The sequence below is a fragment of the Rhipicephalus sanguineus genome, chromosome 11, assembly GCF_013339695.2.
Source record: "Rhipicephalus sanguineus isolate Rsan-2018 chromosome 11, BIME_Rsan_1.4, whole genome shotgun sequence".
Classification (NCBI taxonomy): Eukaryota; Metazoa; Arthropoda; class Arachnida; order Ixodida; family Ixodidae; genus Rhipicephalus; species Rhipicephalus sanguineus.
In genome coordinates this window covers 102,002,099-102,024,835 of record NC_051186.1, presented here as the reverse complement: position 1 = coordinate 102,024,835, position 22,737 = coordinate 102,002,099, and the positions used below count along the sequence as shown (strand labels likewise).

General features: G+C 46.3%; 1 protein-coding gene across 8 annotated transcripts in view; it reads right to left on the bottom strand.

The window, feature by feature from the left end:
- Positions 1-2,178: 2,178 nt before the first annotated feature.
- LOC119373294 (turripeptide OL55-like) overlaps positions 2,179-22,737 on the bottom strand; it is a 32,519-nt gene continuing 11,960 nt past the window's right edge. For 2 of the 8 annotated variants that reach the window (XM_049420486.1, XM_049420488.1), the window contains 2 exons: positions 3,813-3,906; positions 2,179-2,424 (listed from right to left, as the gene is read on the bottom strand). In XM_049420486.1, coding sequence (XP_049276443.1) covers positions 2,205-2,424; positions 3,813-3,906 — 314 coding nt within the window. In that variant the 3' untranslated portion in view covers positions 2,179-2,204. Of the gene's footprint in view, positions 2,425-3,812; positions 3,907-8,840; positions 8,885-11,463; positions 11,519-12,205; positions 12,235-12,373; positions 12,456-21,574; positions 21,779-22,737 lie in introns of those variants that run through there. The other 6 variants (XM_049420490.1, XM_049420487.1, XM_049420489.1 and 3 more) reach the window with 6 other exon arrangements.

Sequence of the window (22,737 nt, the reverse complement as noted above, 5' to 3'; positions counted from 1 at the left end):
TGCCTCACTTTGACAACATACTTGCTCTTCAGACAGCTTGTTCCATTCCGCTACACGCTTCGGAAAAAGGAATTAGCTAACATGCACCTCCCGAGCCGGTACTGAATTACTTTCGAGATTATGATCATTACGTTTAGAGACATAAAACGGCTTCTTCAGGCAAGATTCCTTGTTAATTTTAACCTTGTTGAATATTCGAAAAAGTAGTTACAAATAATGGAGGGCAGCGCAAGCCAATGAGACTTGGTTACCCCTTGCGGGTGACCAGGGTGAGGGACAAACGAGACGTTTGCTTGGAAGGTCAGCAACAAACAGTCTGTCGGCTTCGCGCAATCACCGACCTTTTTCAGTGGGCTGCCTCCTAATGATAACTCACTGAAAACGGACGACGACGAAGTGTGCGTCTTGCACAGCGCTTTGTTTACCGGGTGACAGTTTTTGGTGATTTTTCATGTTCCTCGCGTAGCCATCGGTATTTTATTTGGCTACACAGGAAGTAGACTGGCCTTCAGACCCTCCAGGCATGCCTCCGCCGTCGGCGGGCCCCTCGAGGAAACGGAACAGCGAACTCAGCGACGCCGACAGTGAGTCCACCGAACTGTATTCGGCAAGCAGTGACGATTCCGAGGATGAATTCACGCCTGTTTACAGTCGTAAACCAAAACGAAGATCTACGGGAGCTTCAACAGCTTCAACCGCACCTACTGTGAAGCCGAAGGAGGCTTCAATGAACTACACCGTCCTATTTGTGCCTGTTACGCCATCGGACAATCTGAGACACCTGAATCGGCAGACCATCTCGAGGAAACTCGAGTCTCTGGCTCCAAACGAAATCAAGGATGTTCGAGTCAACCCCCGCAAGAATGTCTTGGCTATCGACGTTATACACCAGGCATCTCTGCTTGCTCTGACCAGGGTCACAGACTTCGACGGTATCAAGGTTCGAGCTCACCTTCCACTTAACAAGGACATGGTGGTAGGTGTAATATACGATGTAGACATCTCCATTCCTTGTGGCGACCTTCCAATGCTCGTCAAGGAAGTTAGTGACCATAGCAACATCGTCCAAGTCTCACGTCTTGGCAACTCGCGTTGCGTGAAGATTGTCTTCAAAGGTGACATATTGCCATCCCACGTGAAGGTGGGACACTTTCGTCACGTGGTCCGTCCGTTTACACCAAGACCACTCCAGTGCCGTAAATGTCAAAAAATGGGTCATGTGAGCGGAGTTTGCAGGAACGTGGCGATTTGCCCCCGCTGTGCAGAGCCACACAATGCGGAATCCTGCCGAGCAACTGCCCTCAAATGTACCAACTGCCATGGAGCACACGAAGCCTCATCAAGGGACTGTCCATTAGTGAAAAAAGAATGGAGCGTCATGAAACAGATGGTACGGGACGGCTCGACGCACAAAGAGGCTGCTGATGTGGTGAGAAATAGACAACGACGCTCGCGTCGGCGACGAAGGTCTAAGACTACTGCTACCCAATCTGGACGGACAACGCGATCTCCTACACCGACAGATCGTCAGACTTCCCTTAAGCGACAGCTACCACTACTGCCGCCACCACCACCGCCCAACGCATCACAATTGGAGAGCCGGAAAGACGCAGAAGCTTTAAAAGCGGCGGCGGATGTCGCGTGGCCCTCACTGCCACCACTGCGCACTCATAAAGAGCCGATGCAGAATGCCCCGCAGTGTGCTTCATCGTCCACAGATGATTGTCACGACAAGAACCTACAAGTCCTCGCTGTGTTGAGGTCTCTCATGACCACGATGCGCACTCTCCTCAACGGAATGACAACCCCGTCGGCTCAATGCGCTCTGCAAGTACTGGATTCCTTGGAGCCAATCCTTGCAAGCCTTTTTTAGCATCTCGCAGAGGAACTGATGTCAAATATTTTCCCGTTGTGACTGTCTGTGTGTATGCGGTGAACACTGATGTGTGCACGCGTACTACTTGTTCCATCTTTCCTCCTTGCTCTCTCTCTTCTTTTTTCTCCCCTTCCTCCTCCCCCCGTGTAGGGTAGCAAACCGGGTACAACCTGGTTAACCTCCCTGCCTTTCCTTCGCTTTTATCTCTCTCTCTCTCTCATTGAAATAATGCACGGACGCTGTGACACAGTCGAGACGCGGTAAAAAGCAATGAAGAGAGACATTGCAAGTGTACAACCCTCAGCGTCTACAACATATCGGTATTCATTTATTTGAGTGGCACTTCAGATGTGCGAGGCGTGCCCGCATCACGACATTTCTCGTTCGAAATAATGACGTGACTTGGCGACTTGAGTGACGTCGCTGCTTCCACTATCGAGTGAGGACGGAAGTGGCGGAGGCGCAGCCCTTGCACACGTAGCTGTTGTTGCTGTTCACCTGGACGATGCTGTTGGGTCCACACACGACGCCCGGCTGCTTCTTCACGCCTGCACCATGAAAAAAAAAAAAGGCGTTTCTGTTCATGTAAGAATTCAGTATTACGCTTACTTCATCAAGACGTTCGGCAGCCTAAGTGGTTAATAGCTTTTAGACGTTATTAAACTGCGCGAGAAGACTCTGCGCTCGTGGTGTTCTGTATGTTTCTTACTCGGGGCCTCGTCTTCTTGTGTAGTTTATTAACGTCTAAATGCTTATTTCATCTCCGAAAGACGCGAAAGCGTAGAAAAACAGTAAATGACATAAGCCTCACAATAAGAAGATATGATAAAACATTCGGCAATAATATTTCAAAAATTTCGACACTACAGTCAGAGTTGGTTCGTGTTATGGCCAATGTACGTGTGTGGTGTTTGTGATCTTTAAGCGAGGATGACTTTTATTTATATTACGTCGTCTGTACCCACCGTGCGCCACGTAAACGCGGAATTAAAAGAGGACCAGTCTCGAATATTGCCGGTATTACTGAGCAGTAGCTGTCCAGGAGTGAAGCTTAAGGCATCGTGGAGGCGCGGACCACGCTGTTGGCGATGCTCTTCGAAGGCCCAGTGTGGTTACTATGTCCAAAGGTAATGAGTAGCATCTACTCCATTCTGATTATTCTCAGTCTGGTTCGAGATATGAAGCGCCTGAAGAGTACGTTTACTCCGACTGGACCGTTGTGGGTAGTCGAGTGACCGCAGTGATCATCATCTTCTTCATCGTAATCATCAGCCTGTCTTGCGTCCTCTGCAAGACTAAGGCATCTCCCAATGACCTCCAACCACCCTGTCCGTCGCGAGTCGACTCCATCTTATGCCGCCGAACTTTTTTTTTTTTTAATTTCGTCAATCCACCCATCTCTTAGCCGTCCCCGTCCGCGCTTCCCATCTCGTCGTATCCATTCCGATGTTGTAACTGACCCCCTCTTCTTTGTCTTTCTCACAACGTGGCCTGCCAAGGTCCATTTTTTTTTCCTTTTAATATATATACTAGGATATTACAGGGGTGTGTTCTCAAACAGGCTAAGCCTGTTTGAGAACACACCCCTGTTTAAGTGATATTTACTTACATTTGCACGTGCCTGTCAACAGCATCACAGTAAGCAAAAAGCACAGCGGAGCGATCTCGTTGAAAATAATTATTAGCACTGGATTCATTGATTCTACGAGAACGCGTGCATATAATCATGGCTGAATGTGCACTTACAGCTGGAATATTGGTTTCAGTCTCATGCACGAGTTATGCATTCGCGAAATGCAGAGAAACTAAGCAGGATGGTGGTGTAATAACGTTGGAACCCACCCTTATTGCATTTATAACTGCCGGGTTCAAAGCAGCGAGAGTTAAAAGAACAATCATTGCTGGTCCCACAGATTACCAAGATGTATACACTTACACACGGCACGGTCGGTACCGTAGCAAGGACACTTGATGCACACCAGTCCGGTCTTCTGGTATCCGCACACCTGGTTCGGGCCACACTTCGGACCCTGCAAAGTTTAAGGGTGGGACAGGCAGCGAATGACGATGCAAAGAATCGTTTAAAAGAATAAAAGACAGATGTAATAGAAACTCTTAGTCGCATACGGCTTAGGCGGCTACATCAATTAACGTAACAGTGGTGGAAGAAAGACATTGTATGGCTCTGCTCCTGGACCTAATTCTGCCATCTGTTTTGTTACGTCTACTATCAAAGCTAATATCAACCATCATATCAAATCCACAAATCATGGCGTTATGCGATCGCTTATTTCATGGTGCTTATGGATCGCTCTGAATAGCTTATTTAAGATTATCCACCGAAATTTACAATTTGTATGTGTATATATACATGTACACATACAAACACACGCACAAACGCACGTACGTTGCGGAGACACCCTAAGCGCCTGGAACGAAGCACGTGATGAACGCGCCGAGAATCTGGAGAAAAGTCGGCGCAAACTCGTCCGCGAGAACTTTGCGCCATCTCGCGGATCACGTGTAAACAATTTTCTGTGGAGCTGACGCAGCTCAGAGATGCTGGCGTGACCTGGCTGAGCTTGAAGGTCAAATTCACGGAACCAGGCACCTTGTGGGTCTGTATCTGGAGGTGTAGAACTGTCACTCCAATATTCACATAGTGTTTCGTCTTTCATCCAGAGTGATCAGAGACGAACGTATGCTCCCGTCCAAGGAAGAGAACAAAACATAAAAACAAGTGAAACACAAGTTATTCTCATGGGCGAGCCTTAGTCGAGGGGCTCACTGGCCTTAGCCGCCCGTTTAACCTAGTCGACCAGCGCCAGGAGGTTTAAAAAAAAATAACAATGCGCTTCTTTTTAAACCTCCTTGCTCCAGTCAAGCAGCGAGAGCCCACGTGTCATGCTCATCCTTCTTACAACGCAAATGTGGTTGCGTCATGCCTCCGACGATGAGCCTTCGATATCGAGAACAAGTGCCGCCAATGATCAGAATCAAGATTACCGTTGAAAGTTCTCTACGTTGACAGGGACAAGCAGTTGACAAATCGTTTTTTAATGCAACTGATGCCGACATTTTTACGAAAGCTTTTAAGCAGACTCGGACAAAATTAGGGAGCAAGTAATCAGATAACCTATTCTAGGCGTGCGATATGGTATCTAGGCGACGCCATCGCTCGCATTGGTTCGAACTGTAAACCTTGAAGATGCTGTTTCGTGACGGCGGTAACAGCTGCATGCGTTTCAACCGAAGGAACTTCCGGTCACTTCATTTATCACACCGAAGCGGAAAGTGTGTTATATGCGAAGCAGCTTATGGCGGAGTTCAATCGGGTGTGCGTCGTGACCACCCTTACTGCGCATGCGCAGACCCTCTCCACACACCTCCTCTCTACTTCCCCTCCCTCTCTCCACACCCCTCCTCGTTTAGATAAAAGGCTCGCGTTAGGCCGTACACCCGCTCAGTCACTGCGCCGGCTGCGCTGGTGTCATGAGTTCCAACGTCAACGTCGGCGCCAGTTGCAGTAATACCTTAACGCCTGCCGAGACCGCAGAGCAGCGGAAGGCTGGACGCGCCGAAGCGCAACGGAAACACCGGCAAGCGGACCCCGAGCTCCGGACTAGGGAAGCCCAGCGCAAACGTCAACGTCGGCGGGAAACTGCTACGGATGAAAGGCGTCCTCGACATGCCGAAACGCTGTTTCGCATCGCCTCATGGTCCCCTTTAGCGGGAGATGGTGTAATTTTTTTCTTGTGTCAGAGTAAAAAAAAAGGACTTTTTACATTTACACATAAAAGAATGTCGCCTAAACTTCAAGGGTACCTCTTAAAATGTCGCGCGGAGCTTAGAAGACTACTTATTTGAAATGTTTGGCGAAACACGTGGAGAAAAGGGCTGAAAATCTGCGGGCTACTCGCCAAGGCTTTTCTTCACCGCCATTGCTAGTAGGCTACGCCTGTGGACAAAACCGGAAGCCGTCCAGTAAATGCGTTTGTAGACAGCGAAACAATACGTGCATACAGTTTCCCTGTAGTCCACAACGCGTTTCCGAATACAATTCAAGAGCTTCAGCCACGATCCGCATGCTGGCATAGAACTAGCTCGCTACATCGTGATGGATGAACGATTAGCCGTTGCCAGCCATTTTGCAGTCACGTGCGCGTGGTAGCGTTGGTTGTGGCGGTACTTAACAATGGGGGTGGCTAAACCGAAATAAGCAGAGCACATTTCGGGTTAACTAAGACACGGGGTGTATGGAGCCGCGGTCACATTGAGAACAAAGTCGCAAATAACGAAATTTGTGTTTGTTACACGGCTCCTATGGAAAACAAGTCCAGTATTGACGTGTTCGACAAGAAAATGAAAGTGTATACATTTGTTTAATCTTTTCTTTATACTTTCGACAATACAGCGTTTGGCTAATTCGGACATTTTTTCTTTCCGGACCCGTGAAATCCGAGTTAACGAGCTTTTACCGATATCTAATGAGAAAACTTTCTATGAAGGCTTTGTTGAAGTATATGCGAGAGCGGGATAAAATACTATCAAGGGCAACGTGTAAAGCCGACAAGGATTATTGATTCCTAACGTAAGGAATTGCACAGCGCGGAATACAGGACGAAGCACTTGAAGAAACACTTGATAAAGTATTATTGTGCGTATCAGGGAAACTCCGACTTTGAGAACGAAAAATTGTGTCGAACAAGTTTTCGATGATCGCGGCATGAATCTTGTCTTAGCTCGTAACAGAGGCTGAGAAAGGCTAGAATAGAGAAGACGCCGGGCGCATGCCGCATGCAAACGTATTTCCGGAAAAGGCAGCAATCGTACAGTTTCCGGCAATAGAGAGCTTTAGAATTTGGGTCCCAAGAGGCTTGGGGGACCCAATAAGTTTGCGAGCCGCCAGCGTGAAAGCGCAGAAGCCAAGCCATTCTTGGGTCCTTGCGTTCGCGTTCAGTCCAGACGCAGAAAATTACAGCATATCCACGGGTGAATGATGAAGAGCTTGGGCGAAGCTCCTGAAGCAATCATGGTTACACCGTGAAATGTTCAGTGGTTTCGCCCAGCAGTAATCAAAGCGATGCGCCGCTTTGATTATGTTTGCTTTTTTTCTTCTTTTTTTATTCTATTTTTATTTTTGACAATTTTTATTTTTTGTTGTTTTTTTGTTTTTTTTTTTTGTTGGTTTTTTTTTTTCGATTTTTATGGGACAGCGCCATCTAGTATATAGTCACCCAACTGCAGTTTGCATGCATCTCTATGGAACAGCGCCATCTATTGAATGATACGGGAGACGAGACGGCGGGGACACGCCGCATGGAGCGACGACCGACCAGGTGATGCTATAAGGAGCTTCGCCCCTAAAATCTAAATCTATCGTGGGTCCCCAAGGCACCTCGCTTCGCTAGGCAGGCGACACAGATGCAGCGCGGGCCCCAACGCCGCGGGGCCCGCATCTTGCATAATGTTAATTTCCCCGCGTGTGGCGCCACGCGCGCTTTAACGCCGCCTGCGTTTTACCCAGCTCTCAAACTGTGCTGCTCCTTCGAACACAAGAGCAGCCCACACAATGCAACTTTGGGACCCAGTGTCTTAGGTCCCCAATTCTGAGACTCTCTAATAAAACACTACGCTTACGCATCACTTAGACAACTCCCAAATAAGATTCTGCGTGTATTTATCTTATTTTCTTAGGATAGTATGATGTGGTGTTAAGCGAATGCTATTCGCCGCGATAAGTATGCATGCTTGGTGAATACAGCGATAAGCATTACATGCTTATCGCTGTAATTATCAAATTTTGCTGGGAAGCGCTTGAAAAGCGAGGCGCGAGCGCGCCTTCATTTCATATTTACGTGTATTTCGTGGGCTGGGCTATCTCGGAGCGAAAAAGCAGGCACATTACAGCTCTAAATAAATACACGATTTCGAGGTTACGTGAGGCGTCCCGCAACTTTACAACTGACGTGTCAGAAGTGGACTCGAATATATGTATACAGGGACTCTAATCCCGATCCTCCCATGCGTCTCTGATATGGAAACCTAAGCCATCCAAGCGTGTAGGGTATCGAACCGTCGACATCCGAAGTATCAGATCGGCATGCTTCAAAGAATGAATAGCGATGACAAGTACTGATAAGGTGTACTGGTATACGAGTGCAATAAAGGTCGATAGTGTAGCGAAGCGGATGAAATGGTGCCAATGACATATGGGAATGCGTGCTGTCTGATCTAGCACAGCAAGCTTGAATAAACTCAGATAGCCGTTACGAATACTCCGATTAAAGACCGATAAAGTTCTGATGCGTCCGACGAGGTTACATCGGGGACTGATCGGCTCAGATCGGACTCGATGACTGTCCGATGGCGTTCTATCTGGTCTGGTGAAGGTTGCATGCGCTTCGATCGATCAGCCTCATTTACAAGAGGAGTCTTTAATTACCAGAGAACCTTGCAAAAGATTTGTAGGCGTTCGGGATTAAAACACCGCAGTTCTAGAGGTGACGTCACGCCACGCGTGATACCACACGTCACAACATCAAGGCTTTCCGGAGGCACCTCTTTGGACGGAGCACCAAAGCTCGCGCGCTCTTAGAAAACTCCTGCGGAGTCTCTGTATAACTTTTTCGCCCTTGCACTTAAGTAACACGGCTAAAACATGTTACAGAAACCACCAGACACTGATCGCTTGTAAGGGGTAGCCATCTTTGCTCAGGCGCTGCCGTTCGGGAGGAGCGAAGGGTCACCGTAGCGTTTGGCTTGCTCTTATCGCAGGCGTGTCGCTAGTGCTCGTTGGTCGTCAGCTGTAACGCAACGAAACCCGCAAGCCTCACGTGAAGCCAGCATCACCAGGTGATAACTGGGATCGTTATTATGTACGCTCGTTGTAAACACGGACGTGGGAACAAAAGAAGCTTACGCTCCGCTAATTGTACCCTATAATAAGAAGCCTTTTACGTACGTTTGTTCCACCGCATCTTGTATCCTGGTGTTCCAGGACCAGACCTGAAAAAAACAAACACATAACAGAGGAACAACTTGCATCAGGTCCAGCACTAGAGCTGTTATTTTTATACATAACAGTGCACACCATCCGGCACTATATATAAGGAACAAGAGAGTACGACGCACGTTGATTTTTTACGGTATATTTACTGGCGGCTCGGCTAGGGGACCAGCCTTTGCCAAAGGCGAGCGAGTTACCAAAGGCTGGTCCACCAGCCGAAACGTCAGTAAATATACCGTGAAATATATATATATATATATATATATATATATATATATATATATATATATATATATATAAAGAGAGAGAGATAGAGATAATGTAGCAAGGCCTATGTCAAGACCTATCAGTCATTTGCGCCTGTGTAAATCCGAGATGCTTCACCTCATCCTTCTTACAACGCGAATGTGGTTGCCCCATGCCTCCGACGATGACCCTTCGATATGGAGAACAAGTGTCGCCAATGATCAGAAACAAGATTACTGTTGAACGTTCTCTACGTTAACAGGGACAAGCAGCTGACAAATCGTTTTTTTAATGAAACTGGTGCCGACAGTTTCGCGAAAGCTTTTAAGAAAACTGACAAAATTAGGGATCAAGTAATCAGATAACCTATTGTAGGCATGCGATATGGTATCTAAGCGACGCCATCGCTTTCACTGCTTCGAACTGTAAGCGTTAAATTCGCCCTTTCGGGACGACGGTAATAGCTGCAAGCGTTTCAACCGAAAAAACTTCCGGTCGCTTCATTTATCAGTCGGAAAGTGTGTGTTTATGTTGTGTCAGAGTTAAAAAAAAAAGACTCAACTATGGGCTGTCGAGAGGGCCCACGCTGCGGCGGTCGGGCTTGGCCTGACTGTCCCAACGTGGGAGCGGCCCGCTGCGCGTTGAGTCGTGCTCCTCGGGACTTACAATAAAGTTTCGCATCCATCCATCAATTTTTACGTTTACAGATAAAAGGAAGGCGCTTAAAATTCGAGGCTACCTCTTGTAATGTTGTTCAGAGCTTAGAAGAATACTTATTTGAAACGTTTGGCGAAACACGGGGAGAAAAGTGTTGAAAATCTGCGGGCTACTCGCCAAGGCTTTTCTTCCCCGCCATTTACGTCAGGGGACGAAACCGGAAACCATCCAGATAATGCGTTTGTAAAAAGCGAAACAATAGGTGCACACACTTTCCCTGTAGTCCAGAACGAGTCTCCATATACAATTCAAGAGCTTCAGCCACGGTCCGCATGCTGGCATAGGACCAGCTTGCTACATCGTGATGGATGAACGAGTGCACCTTTCTTGTGTGTCGTGTTTGTATTGCGCTAAGTAATTTTTGTCAGTACTATGCACCAACTAGGCCCCCAAAAGGTCGTATGAAGATGAACGATTAGCCGTTGCCAGCCATTTTGCAGTCACATGCGCGTGGTAGCGTGTCGGTTGTGACGGTACTTAATAATGGGGGTGGTGCAGAGCACATTTCGGTTTTAACTAAGACACGGGGGGTGTGGAGCAGCGGTCACATTGAGAACAAAGTCGCAAATAACGACATTTGTGGTTTTTACACGGCTCCTATGGAAAACAAGTCCAGTATTTACGTGTTCGACAAGAAAATGAATGTTTATACATTTGTTTAATCTTTTCTTTATACTTTCGACAATACAGTGTTTGGCTAATGCGGACATGTTTTTCTTTCCGGAACAGTGAAATCCGAGTTAACGAGCTTTTACCGATATCTAATGAGAAAACTTCCTTTGAAGGCTTTGTTGAAGTATATGCGAGGGCGGGATTAAAGACCATCAAGGGCAACGTGTAAAACCGACAAGGATTATTGATTCATAGCGTATGGAATTGCACAGCGCGGAATACAGGACAAAACACTTCATAAAGGCTTATTGTGCGTGTCAGGGAAATTCCGACTTTGAGAATGAAATATTGTGCAGAACGCGTTTTCGATGATCGCAGCATGGGCCTTGTCTTGGCTCGTAACAGAGGCTGAAAAAGGCTAGAATAGAGAAGACGCCGTGCCCCCCCCCCCCCCCATGCCGCATGCAAAGGGGTTTCCTGAAAAGGCAGCAATCGTACACTTTCCTGCAATAGAAAGCTTTAGAATCGTGACGTAACGAAGGCGTATGTCACGTTATTTATATCAAGACCTATCAGTCATTTGCACCTGTGTAAAGTCGACATGCTTCAGCTCGTAGTAGATAGGTTGACCTTGCTATAGCCGGTTTTAGGGGTTAGGCTGTTACTTCAAGTTGTCCTTACCGTGCGTATAAAGGGATTTTGTTAAGAAAACGGCAGCCATCAGCGGTTTTGCTTTTTATTCCTGACACTTAATCTGCTAGATTTAAAGCTATTATTTTCATATTAGACTTTAGCTCTGATATCGTATATGTCACGAACTTTAACCTCAGCCAACATCATTTATGGTTCTATTTTTCGCAGATTATTTTTTACCTAAACCAGAAGTCGGTAGGTGAAGCGGAAGTTCTAGAAGAGTTCTAGAAGCGCTAGTGCTGCTCGAGGAACAAGAGTGTCGCTCGGTGCTCGCACCACGAGAAATAGAAGTGACAAAAGCTGTACTCACACTCGTAGGGTGATGAGGGGCAATCCTTCAGCCGGCATTGGAAACCAGGCGCACACTAAGAACAAGAAAAAAAAAGGAGCGTACTGGAGACGAGGACGTCGCATATTTTCAAGCATCGTTATTTAGCATGAAATGATATTGTGGTGGCCACATTGACACGGAGCAGAGAGAAAGCGGGTTTCGACTGATTCAGTTCTTGGAGGATGTGCATTCCTTTATTTAGAAAAAAAAAAATTTAGATACGTACAGTACGCATGCCTTAAAATACTTCGGCCTCAAGGCCCCCAAATATGTTACGTTGCAGAAGTTGTACGATTTTGCGACGTAACATAACATCTAACATCACACAACCATGAGGTATAAATACAAATGCATGAAAAAAAAAGCATAAAGACGCAGTAATTAGGACGAGAGCAAACAGCGCTAAACACGGGACGGAGAAGAACGACAGACCGCGTTTCCGTGTTCTCCTTCCCGTGTTTAGCGCTGTTTGCTCTCGTCCTAATCATGTTTACCAAGCAGCCCAGTTAAGCGCACTCGCGCAGTGATTGGAATCAAAACATGGCGGATTCCGCGAATGCAATCCAAATGAGGCGTAGAGTCGTTTATGGCATGCCATACTAAAGTATAGCGAAAATAACACCAAACAATAGTAACATTGATAACAGTTGCGAGGAAGTCTGTAGAAAACTGAAAAACGTCTGCGCTAATGCTCAAAGCACAGGACACAAATAATACTCACCGAGCAGGAGGTTGAAGAAACAGCGATGCCTGCAAAGGAGGCAGAACATCAGTGAGTTTGCGCATTGCGTGATCGGAAATGAAATTACGACGATTCAAAAGCGCATTCCCGAAGCTTGCTTAACAAACCGAAGAATACGATAACAGAGTGAAGAATCGCTATACTTACAGCGAAAATCGGTCTCACAGTTCGCGCTGCTCGAGAAGTTGGAGTGGAGAACGCAGCGCTGGCCTCCAGAGCAATCGGCATCCTGCAAGCGTCAGAGGGGATCAGTTTAACCCTTTCACTACCTTGAGAAAAAGCAGAAATTTTTACCGAATTTTTTTTGTTTGGCTAAGTTTGTATAACTTTCTTTTTTCTAAATGAACCGGTACCATTATTTCAATTCAATGGGGTTCCGTTATTTCAATAATGGCGTAATAAGGATAGCTGGAAGATGGCTTCACCACATGACATTACAATGAAAGCCGAGGCACAAGTGGCACAACATGAACAAGTGTGGCCATCTAGCGTCAAGAAACACAACTATGACAAGTATAGTCGTCATTGGTTTCATGTGGGACCATTTTTTGTTGATGAGTATAGTCGTAATCGGAAATTTTGGTACAAAATCTCATCACGACTATATACTCGTTAACGGGAGGGAAATAATTAACCCATAATGGCATGGAAATTAGGAACTTATGAGAAACAAGCAAGTCTCATTCGTGAAATAGGTTCACGGTGTGGCAACGATGCGAGAAAAATTACCCAGAGTAAGCATTTATTAGCTGTTTCGTAAATAATATCGGACTGCATCGTGCAAAAACATTCTCCCCGTGAATGTTTGTTTCAATCACAAGGGGCAACAAAAGCTGGAATTATCACTCCGTAACTATTACATTAGCAAGGGAGTGCGAATAACTAAACGTACTCACCGACTGGCAGGAAGCCGCTGACACAGCCACGACGCATCCTGGAAAGCAGTGTCCGAGTGTACAGAATGCGAGTGACAGTTACGTGCAGTACACACACAAAGCAAAGCGCTTTGCGGAAGAAGTGCTCGCCCTTCATTGTTACGTCACGCTAGACGCACCTAACTCTAATACTTTTTACTTTACAAAGCTCTATATTAACGCTTTGCGGCCCAACGACGCACCACTTTTGTGGGACCTATTTTCTTAAGCGTAGCGTTAAATGTGCACGAAGCGCACGGTTGTTAAATTCAGACAAGCATTCTTTGAGGCATGTGTAGTCGCGAGAGAAAAATATCACAAGTGCCAAATATCGCCACGGGAAAAATCGCAACACTGGGTGTCTTGTTCCCAAGCTTAGCATGACGAGAATGGCAGGAACGATCTACCTGTTGAAACGGGAGTAGCCGGCAAAAAGCAGCCCTTACTAAAGGCCAAACTTCCAGTGCTATTTGCGATTTTTTTTCTCTGCTAATGGGCAACGTGTGCTAATCTATTTTCTTTTTTCCGTTGCGACTGTACGTCTACAATTGACATATGCCCGCATTAGCCGGTTGTATTAGCAATGTAGGATTCCTGATGCATTAATAAGAAACAGTAGCGACGGTAATCAAAGCTGGCGTGGTAGTCGGCACTTACAGGAACCTCACGCTTTCGGCACTGGCCGACTTAACTAAGCATGAAAAACGTGGTAAGCAGTTTTCCGATGGGTATTCGGTGTGACTACAGACACTACAAGGTTCTCTTTTTTGTTTTTTTTTGTTTTATTTTTTGACAGCAAAGCTATAGCCTGTAGTACACGGGTCTCATACACGCGGCTCGCGGACCTTTCGCCCGCGTTCAGGCACGCCCGGTCTTCGTAGCATAATTTCTTCCTTGATAAGTGCATCCATCACCTGCGCAGACATGACTGGTCTACATTACTTTTTACGTGAGGCATCCCATTCGGTCGTCATGTGTTGAAGCATAAGCTTTAAACAGAAACTATTTCAGAATCGGCGGCCAGATTTTAGTTCCGGAGATTGGTATCGATATGTTGTTCGAAACCTGACGCCAAATGCCGTTCAGAAATTACCCTTTGACCCATATACAAGATATGGATAAGGCCTTCTTTCAAGTGGTAACAGCGCAGAAAGCGCAGTACGTGAAACTGCCCTGGTACAGGAATAAGGCTTTTCACGAAACATATGTTGAGCCTGTGTTTCCCGACTGTTGTCCTTGGCACGGTTCCGAGCAAATTTTTTTAACGCCTTACTTATCCCGCAATTAATGAGGCCCCTGAAAATCACCAATAAATTACAGGATAATGTTTGGTGTCTGGATAAGCAATTATAGCCTGTATTTTTTATGCATGGAAACTACACAGTAAAGCTCCTTTATCGAAAAGGATTGTTATGTCCAAAAGTTATGAAGATCACATTTGCATGTTCAAATCTATTTGAGGCGGGGCTATATATGTTAACGCGTAAATTACGTAAATGTACGATGCGTAAATTTGTCTGCATTTTATAAAACCCGTAAACTTATTCCGTGTTCATGTAGTTCAATCGTCTTAACATGATGGGCACGCATTAATTAAGCCCTATGGTCCTTTTTTGCAATTGAGGTGTCAAGGCATAGGACTGTAGGCTGTACGGGACAAAGTGGGCTATTTTGAAATTCCGACTCCGCAACTAAGCAGGAAAAGAGAGACAAATATCGGCAAGCTATATTGTCACGGGGTCGTTACGTGGGCGAAGAAGTGGGCGTGGCAATATAAACGAACTGACACAAGCAAACAAAGAACGTGTCTGATGGGCAGCAGCACTGAGGTTCACAAGCTACGCTGAAATGCACGAGCAGGTTAACCCGAGTGCGCGTTGAAACGTCGGAGATATTTTGTCCTCGTAACGAAAAAAAAAAGTATGCAGACAAAAATCCACACGTGCGCGCGCAGCGCGGTTGCGGCGGGGATTCTGTGTGCACGGGCAAAGCTCGGAAATATCTAGGCTTTTACGTGTCAGAACCAGTATACGATGATGAAGCGCGCCGTAGTGCTGGGCTCCGGAAATTTCGACTACCTGGGGTTACTTAAGGTGCACCTAAAGCTAAGTACATGGCTGCCATCAAAAATACGACCGTCGTGGCCAAGAGATCGGAAAGCAATGAGCTTCACGCAAATAAAATCACTTGTCATTTAAGGTGGAAGTCTTTAGAATAAACCTTGCACAAGAATATGCAATAACGGTGTGTACGCAAACGATCGACCGGTTAACGTGTACACTGGTCAAAATATGTCACGGAAAAAAAGCATACGTGTATAGATATTACACAACGACGCTGCTTTATAAATTGCTGCACGTAGACTACACATAGACTCCACCTAGAAATGCATTTTTAATTAGACTAATACGAAATATAGATCATTATAATGGCTGGGACAACCAAGGTATCTAATGTTTCGTTTCACGCTTGCTATAGGGACAAATGTAACTGATAGTTACATAAATATGTAGTCGTGCAGCCGAGTTCGTCGACAAGGGTTCGATTCCCGGCGACGGCGGCCGTGTTTCGATGGGGGCGAAATGCAAGGACCTTAGATCTGCTTATATTTCGGTGCACGTTAAGGAAGCCCATGCGATTGAAATTAACCCGGAGTCGTCTACTACGGCTTTACTCAAATCACATCGCAGTATTGAGGCGTAAACTCCTCAAGTTAATACTACTATAATTAGCAGCAGTAGTATTACTAAGCGTATGTGAATGCTTTAACCTCTGTGCCCTCAGTAACCTCCCCGTCGAGCCATCTGCACTTCCTGAAATTAACGAAGCTTGTTCGGGTTCGCTTACCTAGTACGGCCAGTGCAGCCAGCATCAAGTGAAATGAACCCATCGTTCTGCCTGTCTGCTTGGGTAAAACACTCGTTCCGGTGTCCTCGCCGCGCACACGCCAAAAAACTGACTAGTCAGGGGCGGCAGAAGCTACACGCTCGTTATATAGTAGCCAACGTAGCAAGCCGCCGCATGGTTTGCAGACTGCAATCGCAGCGACACTTGCTGGCTACTGCGGCAACAGAACGGCCTCTTTTTTCCCCTTGTATGCGCGTGCCTGAGTGTGTATGTATGTACTACTAGTGAAAGCAGGCAAGCGTGTGTATGTATGTCCGTTCCGCGGCGAGGGCACGTGCTCTCTTATCGGCGCACCGGTGAGGAAGGAACTGACGAGATCGGCAGCTTCAAGATGTGGTTTTGCACGTTTTGACCGGGAGTGGACGACTGGCCGGCAAGCGGGTGCAACGCACCGGCCAGAGTCGCACGTGTTGCGTCCGGTTATCGTTAAAGAAGCGTCGCCCTTGAACTGAGCATCTGTTACTTCGCTATACATTTCGGCCTGTGGCTCCGGCTTCCTGGGGTTTCCGATCTACGCTTTGTTAAAATATCTAGAGTGAAACTGTTTAGGCCGGAGGATAGGGCGTTCGGTGGGCGCAGGAAAACCTCCCCGAGCGATGACATCATCATGCGTCGCCTAGCAACGAGTTAGAGAAAGAAAAGGGGAAGTATAGAAGCGTTGAGGAGGGAAAGAAATAAATAAAGCCAAATGAAATTTCTCGGCCAGGCGGGATTCGTATCCGGGTAACCACAGTCCGAAGGTGAACACCTCTAGGCTATCCAGGCACGCTAGAACATATGTGGGAACCATATGATTGCGTTGCTATGGGCGAGAGAACGAAAAAAAGATAGAAAGAAAAAGAAAGAAAGAAGGAGAGAGAAATAGACAGAGAGAAAGAAAAATGTAGTAAGAGAAAGGGATAGATATACAGAGGGAGGCTCAACTTAGTTTTCCCAGGCTTAACTGGCCCTCTCCCTAGTTATGTGGCTATATCTAGACTTAACTGGCAGCCTCTAGCTTAGGCTTGGCTGGCATGCTAAGGAAGGCCATCCAGCTCCGCCGCTCCTTCAAGCTTGGCACCATCAGCGCGAAGATGCCCTAATTTTTTTTCCTTACACAATAAACGCATCGAAGTAGATTTTAAGCTGCAGAAGAATTAGCCCTGTATAATTATTTTGCACCACCTAGTTAGCGCTGTGTTGTGGCGATTGTGCATTTCTTTTGTCCTTGTCTTTAGCCTGCTCTACCGTCAAGTATCATGTGATGACGTCGCGTTTGCGAGACATCTAAGGCTTTCGTCCTAACAAATAACAGGGAACGAATGAGACGCGAACCAATCAGAGTCGGCGCCCCTGCGCAGGTGATGAAGGTTAGAGATAAACAAGACGCCAAATTAAACCTGCGACTCTAAAGTACGCGAGAGTCTGGCTGTCATAGCATTTAGATACGATTGGCTGGAATACACTGCAGGCTTTATCGATTTCAAAAATGGCGAACAGGAAATTCACTGACAAGTTATATAGAGACAAGTGAGCAAGAAGTGCGCGGGCATTTTCTTTATTGCCTCTGTAACTAACACTAGTCAACATAAGCCAACGGTACTGGCATTATGCGGGCAAGTGCGACAGGCCAGCCACAAACAGACCTTTTTAAACTTTGCTCCGTCCTAATAATTGTGTCTTCATTGTGTCACAACCCCCGCGCAGTAATGCGCAGGGGCTGTGACACAATCAAGGCACATTTGAATAAAGATGGAAGAGAGAGTTCAATAAAACTTCATTTGTCCCTCGTTGGTGCATATTCCCGAGGTAAAAGTAGCAGCGCAAACACGCAAGACGCCCCACATGAAAACGACACGACACAGACACACAAGCGCTATCAACTGCTTTATTCCTTCATATGTCAATGCATATAGGCCCAAGTATATGTGTGTTTGTGCTGGTACTTTTACCTCAGGAATATGCACCATTTAGGCCCAAATAAAGTTTTATTGCAGTTTCTTTCTAGTGCAGTGCAGCTCTTTGCGGCTCTTTTTGCGTGCCTTCTCCAAGTGCTTCGACTTCTACTGCCGTCAATGCATTGCTAAGCCACATCGTACTCGCGATCTGCAGAGCAAGGTTGTATGAATTTTCCCTGCGTCAAGGGCGTGTACCGGCAGATGTGAGTGTTTTTTCGGTCCCGTGTCTCCTTCCTGGGGCCATGTCAAGAGACTGTGCAAATTACTAAGTTCGGAACTATGGCGGCAAGTTCATCTCTTTCAGGGCTGACTTTGGGCTATTTGCCATTCAGCTGGTACTGAGTGGCTGGCTTTGAAGAAGTACCTTCTTGTGTTGGACTTGAGGCTCATCTCGCGGAAGCTAGGCGGAACTGTATGGTAAGGCTTTTGGGTCGCTCTGGTGGAAACAGCGCTCCTGTGGAAAAGATAACCGTTAATGTAATTTGGGTCAGCATATGCATGCAGACTGTGTCTTGGGCCCTTTACCCTGCGCCACGCAACAGAGGCATGCGATGAAACTACTATTCAGATATTTAGAGAGCATCGGTCAGCTCGACAAACTTTAATGGCACCTTGAAAGCACGTAATAAGTCACTGTCAGCACACGTCCCCGCCCAAGAGACAATAAACTCAGTTTGTGTGTTAACCTGTTTTTTTATTCTATTTTAACTTTTTTCTATTTCTTCTATATCTCTCTCTCTTTATGTATTTTAGTCCCCAATTCCCTTCCCCACGCAGAGTAGCAAGTCAGCGAATTTACACGAGCCGGCTAAATGCTCTGCCTTTCAATAAAGAATTCTCTCTCTCTCTCAATGTACTCTGAAATGTTAGCCTGTCTAATGACATTGACCAAATGCTAGTGAAAAGCCCTAAATTTTGCGTCCCTTCTCGTGTCCCTGCGCATTATTTGATGGCAATAAATAGAAATATTGCATCTAAGGCGAAAGGCGAAGCAGGAAGCCACGATCAATGTCTTCTTGAAGGCGTGGGGTGTTTAGATAGGTCGGTGCCCAAAGTCCAATCGCGGCGTTCGGATGTTAGTGTCCGACGTAATTCGTCTTTTTTAAATGCAAATGACCTCTGCCTTACGCAGACTGATAAGGAGGAGGGTTTCGTTGTGGCGGAAAAACGCATTTTTAACGAGAAAGCGCTGCAGGCTGTGTCAAAAAATTTTGTTCCTTTTTTTTATTGAAATAGAAAATAAATGAAAGAGTTGTTGTCACCATTGCTTGGTGACGGCTACCCCTTTCCACATAGTTGTTAGGATAAAAAAATAAGAATCGAAAATAATATATATATATATATATATATGTATATATATATATATACATATATATATACACACACTCCTAAAAGTTCAAGAACTCAGTAGCCATCGCAAATATTAGTGTCCTCAAAAAAACGCTGGAGCACATTCATCGCTTTGCGGTTTATCCTAGTCGGCCATGGGCCTAGTATTTTCGCTAACGAAAACGTTCGCTCCAAGTCCAGCGTGTGAAGTTCCTGTTCGAGTCGCTGCCTATGTGTGTCATGCTTGGGACAGTCGAGCAACAGATGATGCACGACCTCGTCGTCGTGGCCGCACGAACATGTTGACGATGATGCACGCTGAATCCGGAATAAGAAGTGCTTTGTGTAAGCGGTTCCGAGTCTTAGGCGATGAATGAGTGTGTCGATACGTCTTCCGTTGGGACAAGGGAGGTCGAGGTGAAAACAAAGTTTATAAAATTCACTGTAAAAAATTGGATTTGACGTCACTCCCAAAATGCATACAAAGTAGCTTGCGTCGCTCGCAAACGCGTAGAAAATTGACAGTGTTTTTCATGGCAAATACGCGAATTTCACAAGTACCTTTTAGGACCATTACCAGTGAGTCTGGTTGTTGGCAGCAGAATGTTAGCATGTTTTTGAAGAAAAAAAATTAAAGTCTCTAACTTACAACGATCCTTTTCGAACGAAACATTAGGATGACGTGGTGCAGTTTTTGCGCGTGAATGAAAAAGTGCGATATGTTATTTTCTGTTGATATAGAAGATTTTATCTATTCAGTACCACAGCGTGATCTTTTGTCTCCGGTGCATACATGCATCGAGAACAACGGTGCTATATCATTCCAAAATTTTGTCGATGTTTCAGTGAATAGTTTTTTTAAGTATTTTAGAGTACTATCTTAAAGGTACTTTTATTGCTTTTAATGACCAGCCATGTTTAAAGCGCAATCGCATAAGTATCAGGTCCTGTCTTGCTCGTGTCCTTGTTGATATTTTTTGCCCAGTGTGGACTGCGCTTTAAATAAAGTTTTTAGCGCCAAGAAGGTTTTAAAATTTTTTCAGGCATAGAAGTTTTTTTTTTCTTACCACAAGACTCATCCCAGCAGGATTTAGTCCTTAGGATTTTAGATTATCTTAATCAACTCGGACAATGTCTTTTTTTACTTTTGAGCGTCCTCGGGAAGGCATGTTGTAGTTTTTGGAACACAGGCTAGAATTCTGTTAACGGCATGTGTGTTGGTCGTACCAGCCACGAGCTAAAAAGCATCTTTTGCCTTTTAAGTCGGCGCACTCCAAAATTGTAGAGAGATGAATTGCGAACGTCTGCTATGGAACCGGCTTTAAAAAATAATGCTCTCACAAGACGCAAAACAGCTTCACCGATTAAATAAGCCAGCTTTTGGCACCAGGTTTCCATAAGTCGTTTCTCACTGTACTTGCCGAGTCCCTGATTCAGCAAAGGAAAACCGCCGAGAGGGCGGCCGCCGTACGTGACAAGTTGAGGCCAGTGGTGGTCCCTTATCTGCATAGGGTCACCCATCAGCTTAAGAAAGTTGCTGCCAGACATGGTGTCCCTGTGGCGTTTTCTGCGCCGAACAAGCTTTCGAAGCTATGCTCCCGCACCTGCGTTGTGAGCAGAGGAGGATGCAAAATCCTACACGTTGCTTCCTACGTTCCGTGTGCCGTCGGCGTGATTTATGCCATCCCGCTTTCATGTGGCAAGACCTACGTGGGTCAAACGGGAAGATGCGTCAACGAACGGCTCAGGGTACATGCGCAAAAGGTTAACAAGAATGCTGACAAAGAAGCACGCTTGTGGCTCGTTATAATTCTTGCTGCCATTATGAGGCACGATTTGAAGGGACGTCGATCCTAGGCAAAAGCAAGAATGAGCATGCGCGACTGGCCTTAGAAGCTTACCACATAATGAAAAGAGCTCGACTATGTATCAGTGATACTTCTTTGTCCCTGCACTCATCTGAATGCGAATTCTGGTCTTCGCGTATCTAATAAACCGATTTCGTCATTGTTTCGCTTTTGTTTAGTAGTATTGTGCACGCATGCATGGTAAGGCGGCCTTGGGCGTATATATGCATTGAGATATGTAGTAATACCGCACTTGGTAGTTTGCGCTTGCGTGTATGTCGCGTCTTTTCTTTGTGTGGCGTCTTGTGTGTTTGCGCTGCTACTTTTGACTCCGGAAGGAAGAACAAGAGCGCAAGGACAACCCTGAGCATGTACAACATACCGCGGAGTTCATTTATTTGAGTGGCACTTGTCGAGACAGCCAAGGCGCGGACGCATGTCGTCATTTCTCGTTCAAATGAGGACAACTGGCGAGTTACTGTTTCCGCCGTCACTGTTTCCGCTAATCAGTGAGCACAGAAGTGGCGGAGGCGCAGCCCTTGCACACGTAGCTGTTGTCGCGGTTCACCTGGGCGATGCTGTTCGGGCCACACTCGACGCCCGGCTGCTTCTCCACGCCTGCACCATGAGAAATATCGGAGTTTATAACAGAAGATATCGCAACGCTTATTTGACACCTTAAAGATGGCGAAAGTCAGGAGCGTAGCCAGGGGGGGGGGCGGAATTTTTCAATTTTGCTTGGGCATATATACACGCACACATACAAACGCACGCACGAACATACATAATGTATGGTTGACCCCCCCCCCCCCCCCGAAAAAATTTTCTGGCTACCCCCTTGGCGAAAGTCAAGCGGCAGAATCAATGAATAAACTTGATTTAAGATTAGTCCAGCAGTTTCCTTCGGGCGAGGTGGGGAGAAGAGGAGATTAAACTCTGTCTCGTCCCATCTTTCGTCGATGATGGCGGCGCAAAAAAAAAAAAAGAAAATTCAGCAGCCCTTCAGGAGAGGCGATCGAAGGTTAGTCTTCCTATATTGAACTGAACGAAGTAGGCGCAGCGCGCGCGATACCCTTTCCCTACCCGGCGGAAGCTAAACGGCTGTGATTTGTTAGGGACGTGGCGTTAGGGCGCGCCTACGCAGTTAACATCGCTCCAAATGGCTCCTATTCCGGCGCCGGAACGCGAGGTCGTGCATTCATATCCAGGCAACGATGAAATGCGGCAACGCGAAACCACAGGTCACCTCGACAAAGATCAGATTGCTGTATCAGAAACGGCTGACCGCCGACAAGCCCACGGTCTACAGGGCATCAATTATTGAAAACCGGCGCATACAAATGCGCATACTAGCGGCGCTCCTTCGAGGCCCACATTTCTGTATGTTCCGGCGCCGGGTTTTTGCGTACTACCACATCTCCACCGAAATCCAAATCCGAACAACCATTTCTCGAAAAACTAAGTTAGGCTTCCAAATATGAAGGTTCGCTAGAACGCTAGGTCATAACATTTCAAAAATTTTACACGACGGTCAGTGTAAGATGTTATCATGGCCCTCGTAGTACATCTACGCTGTT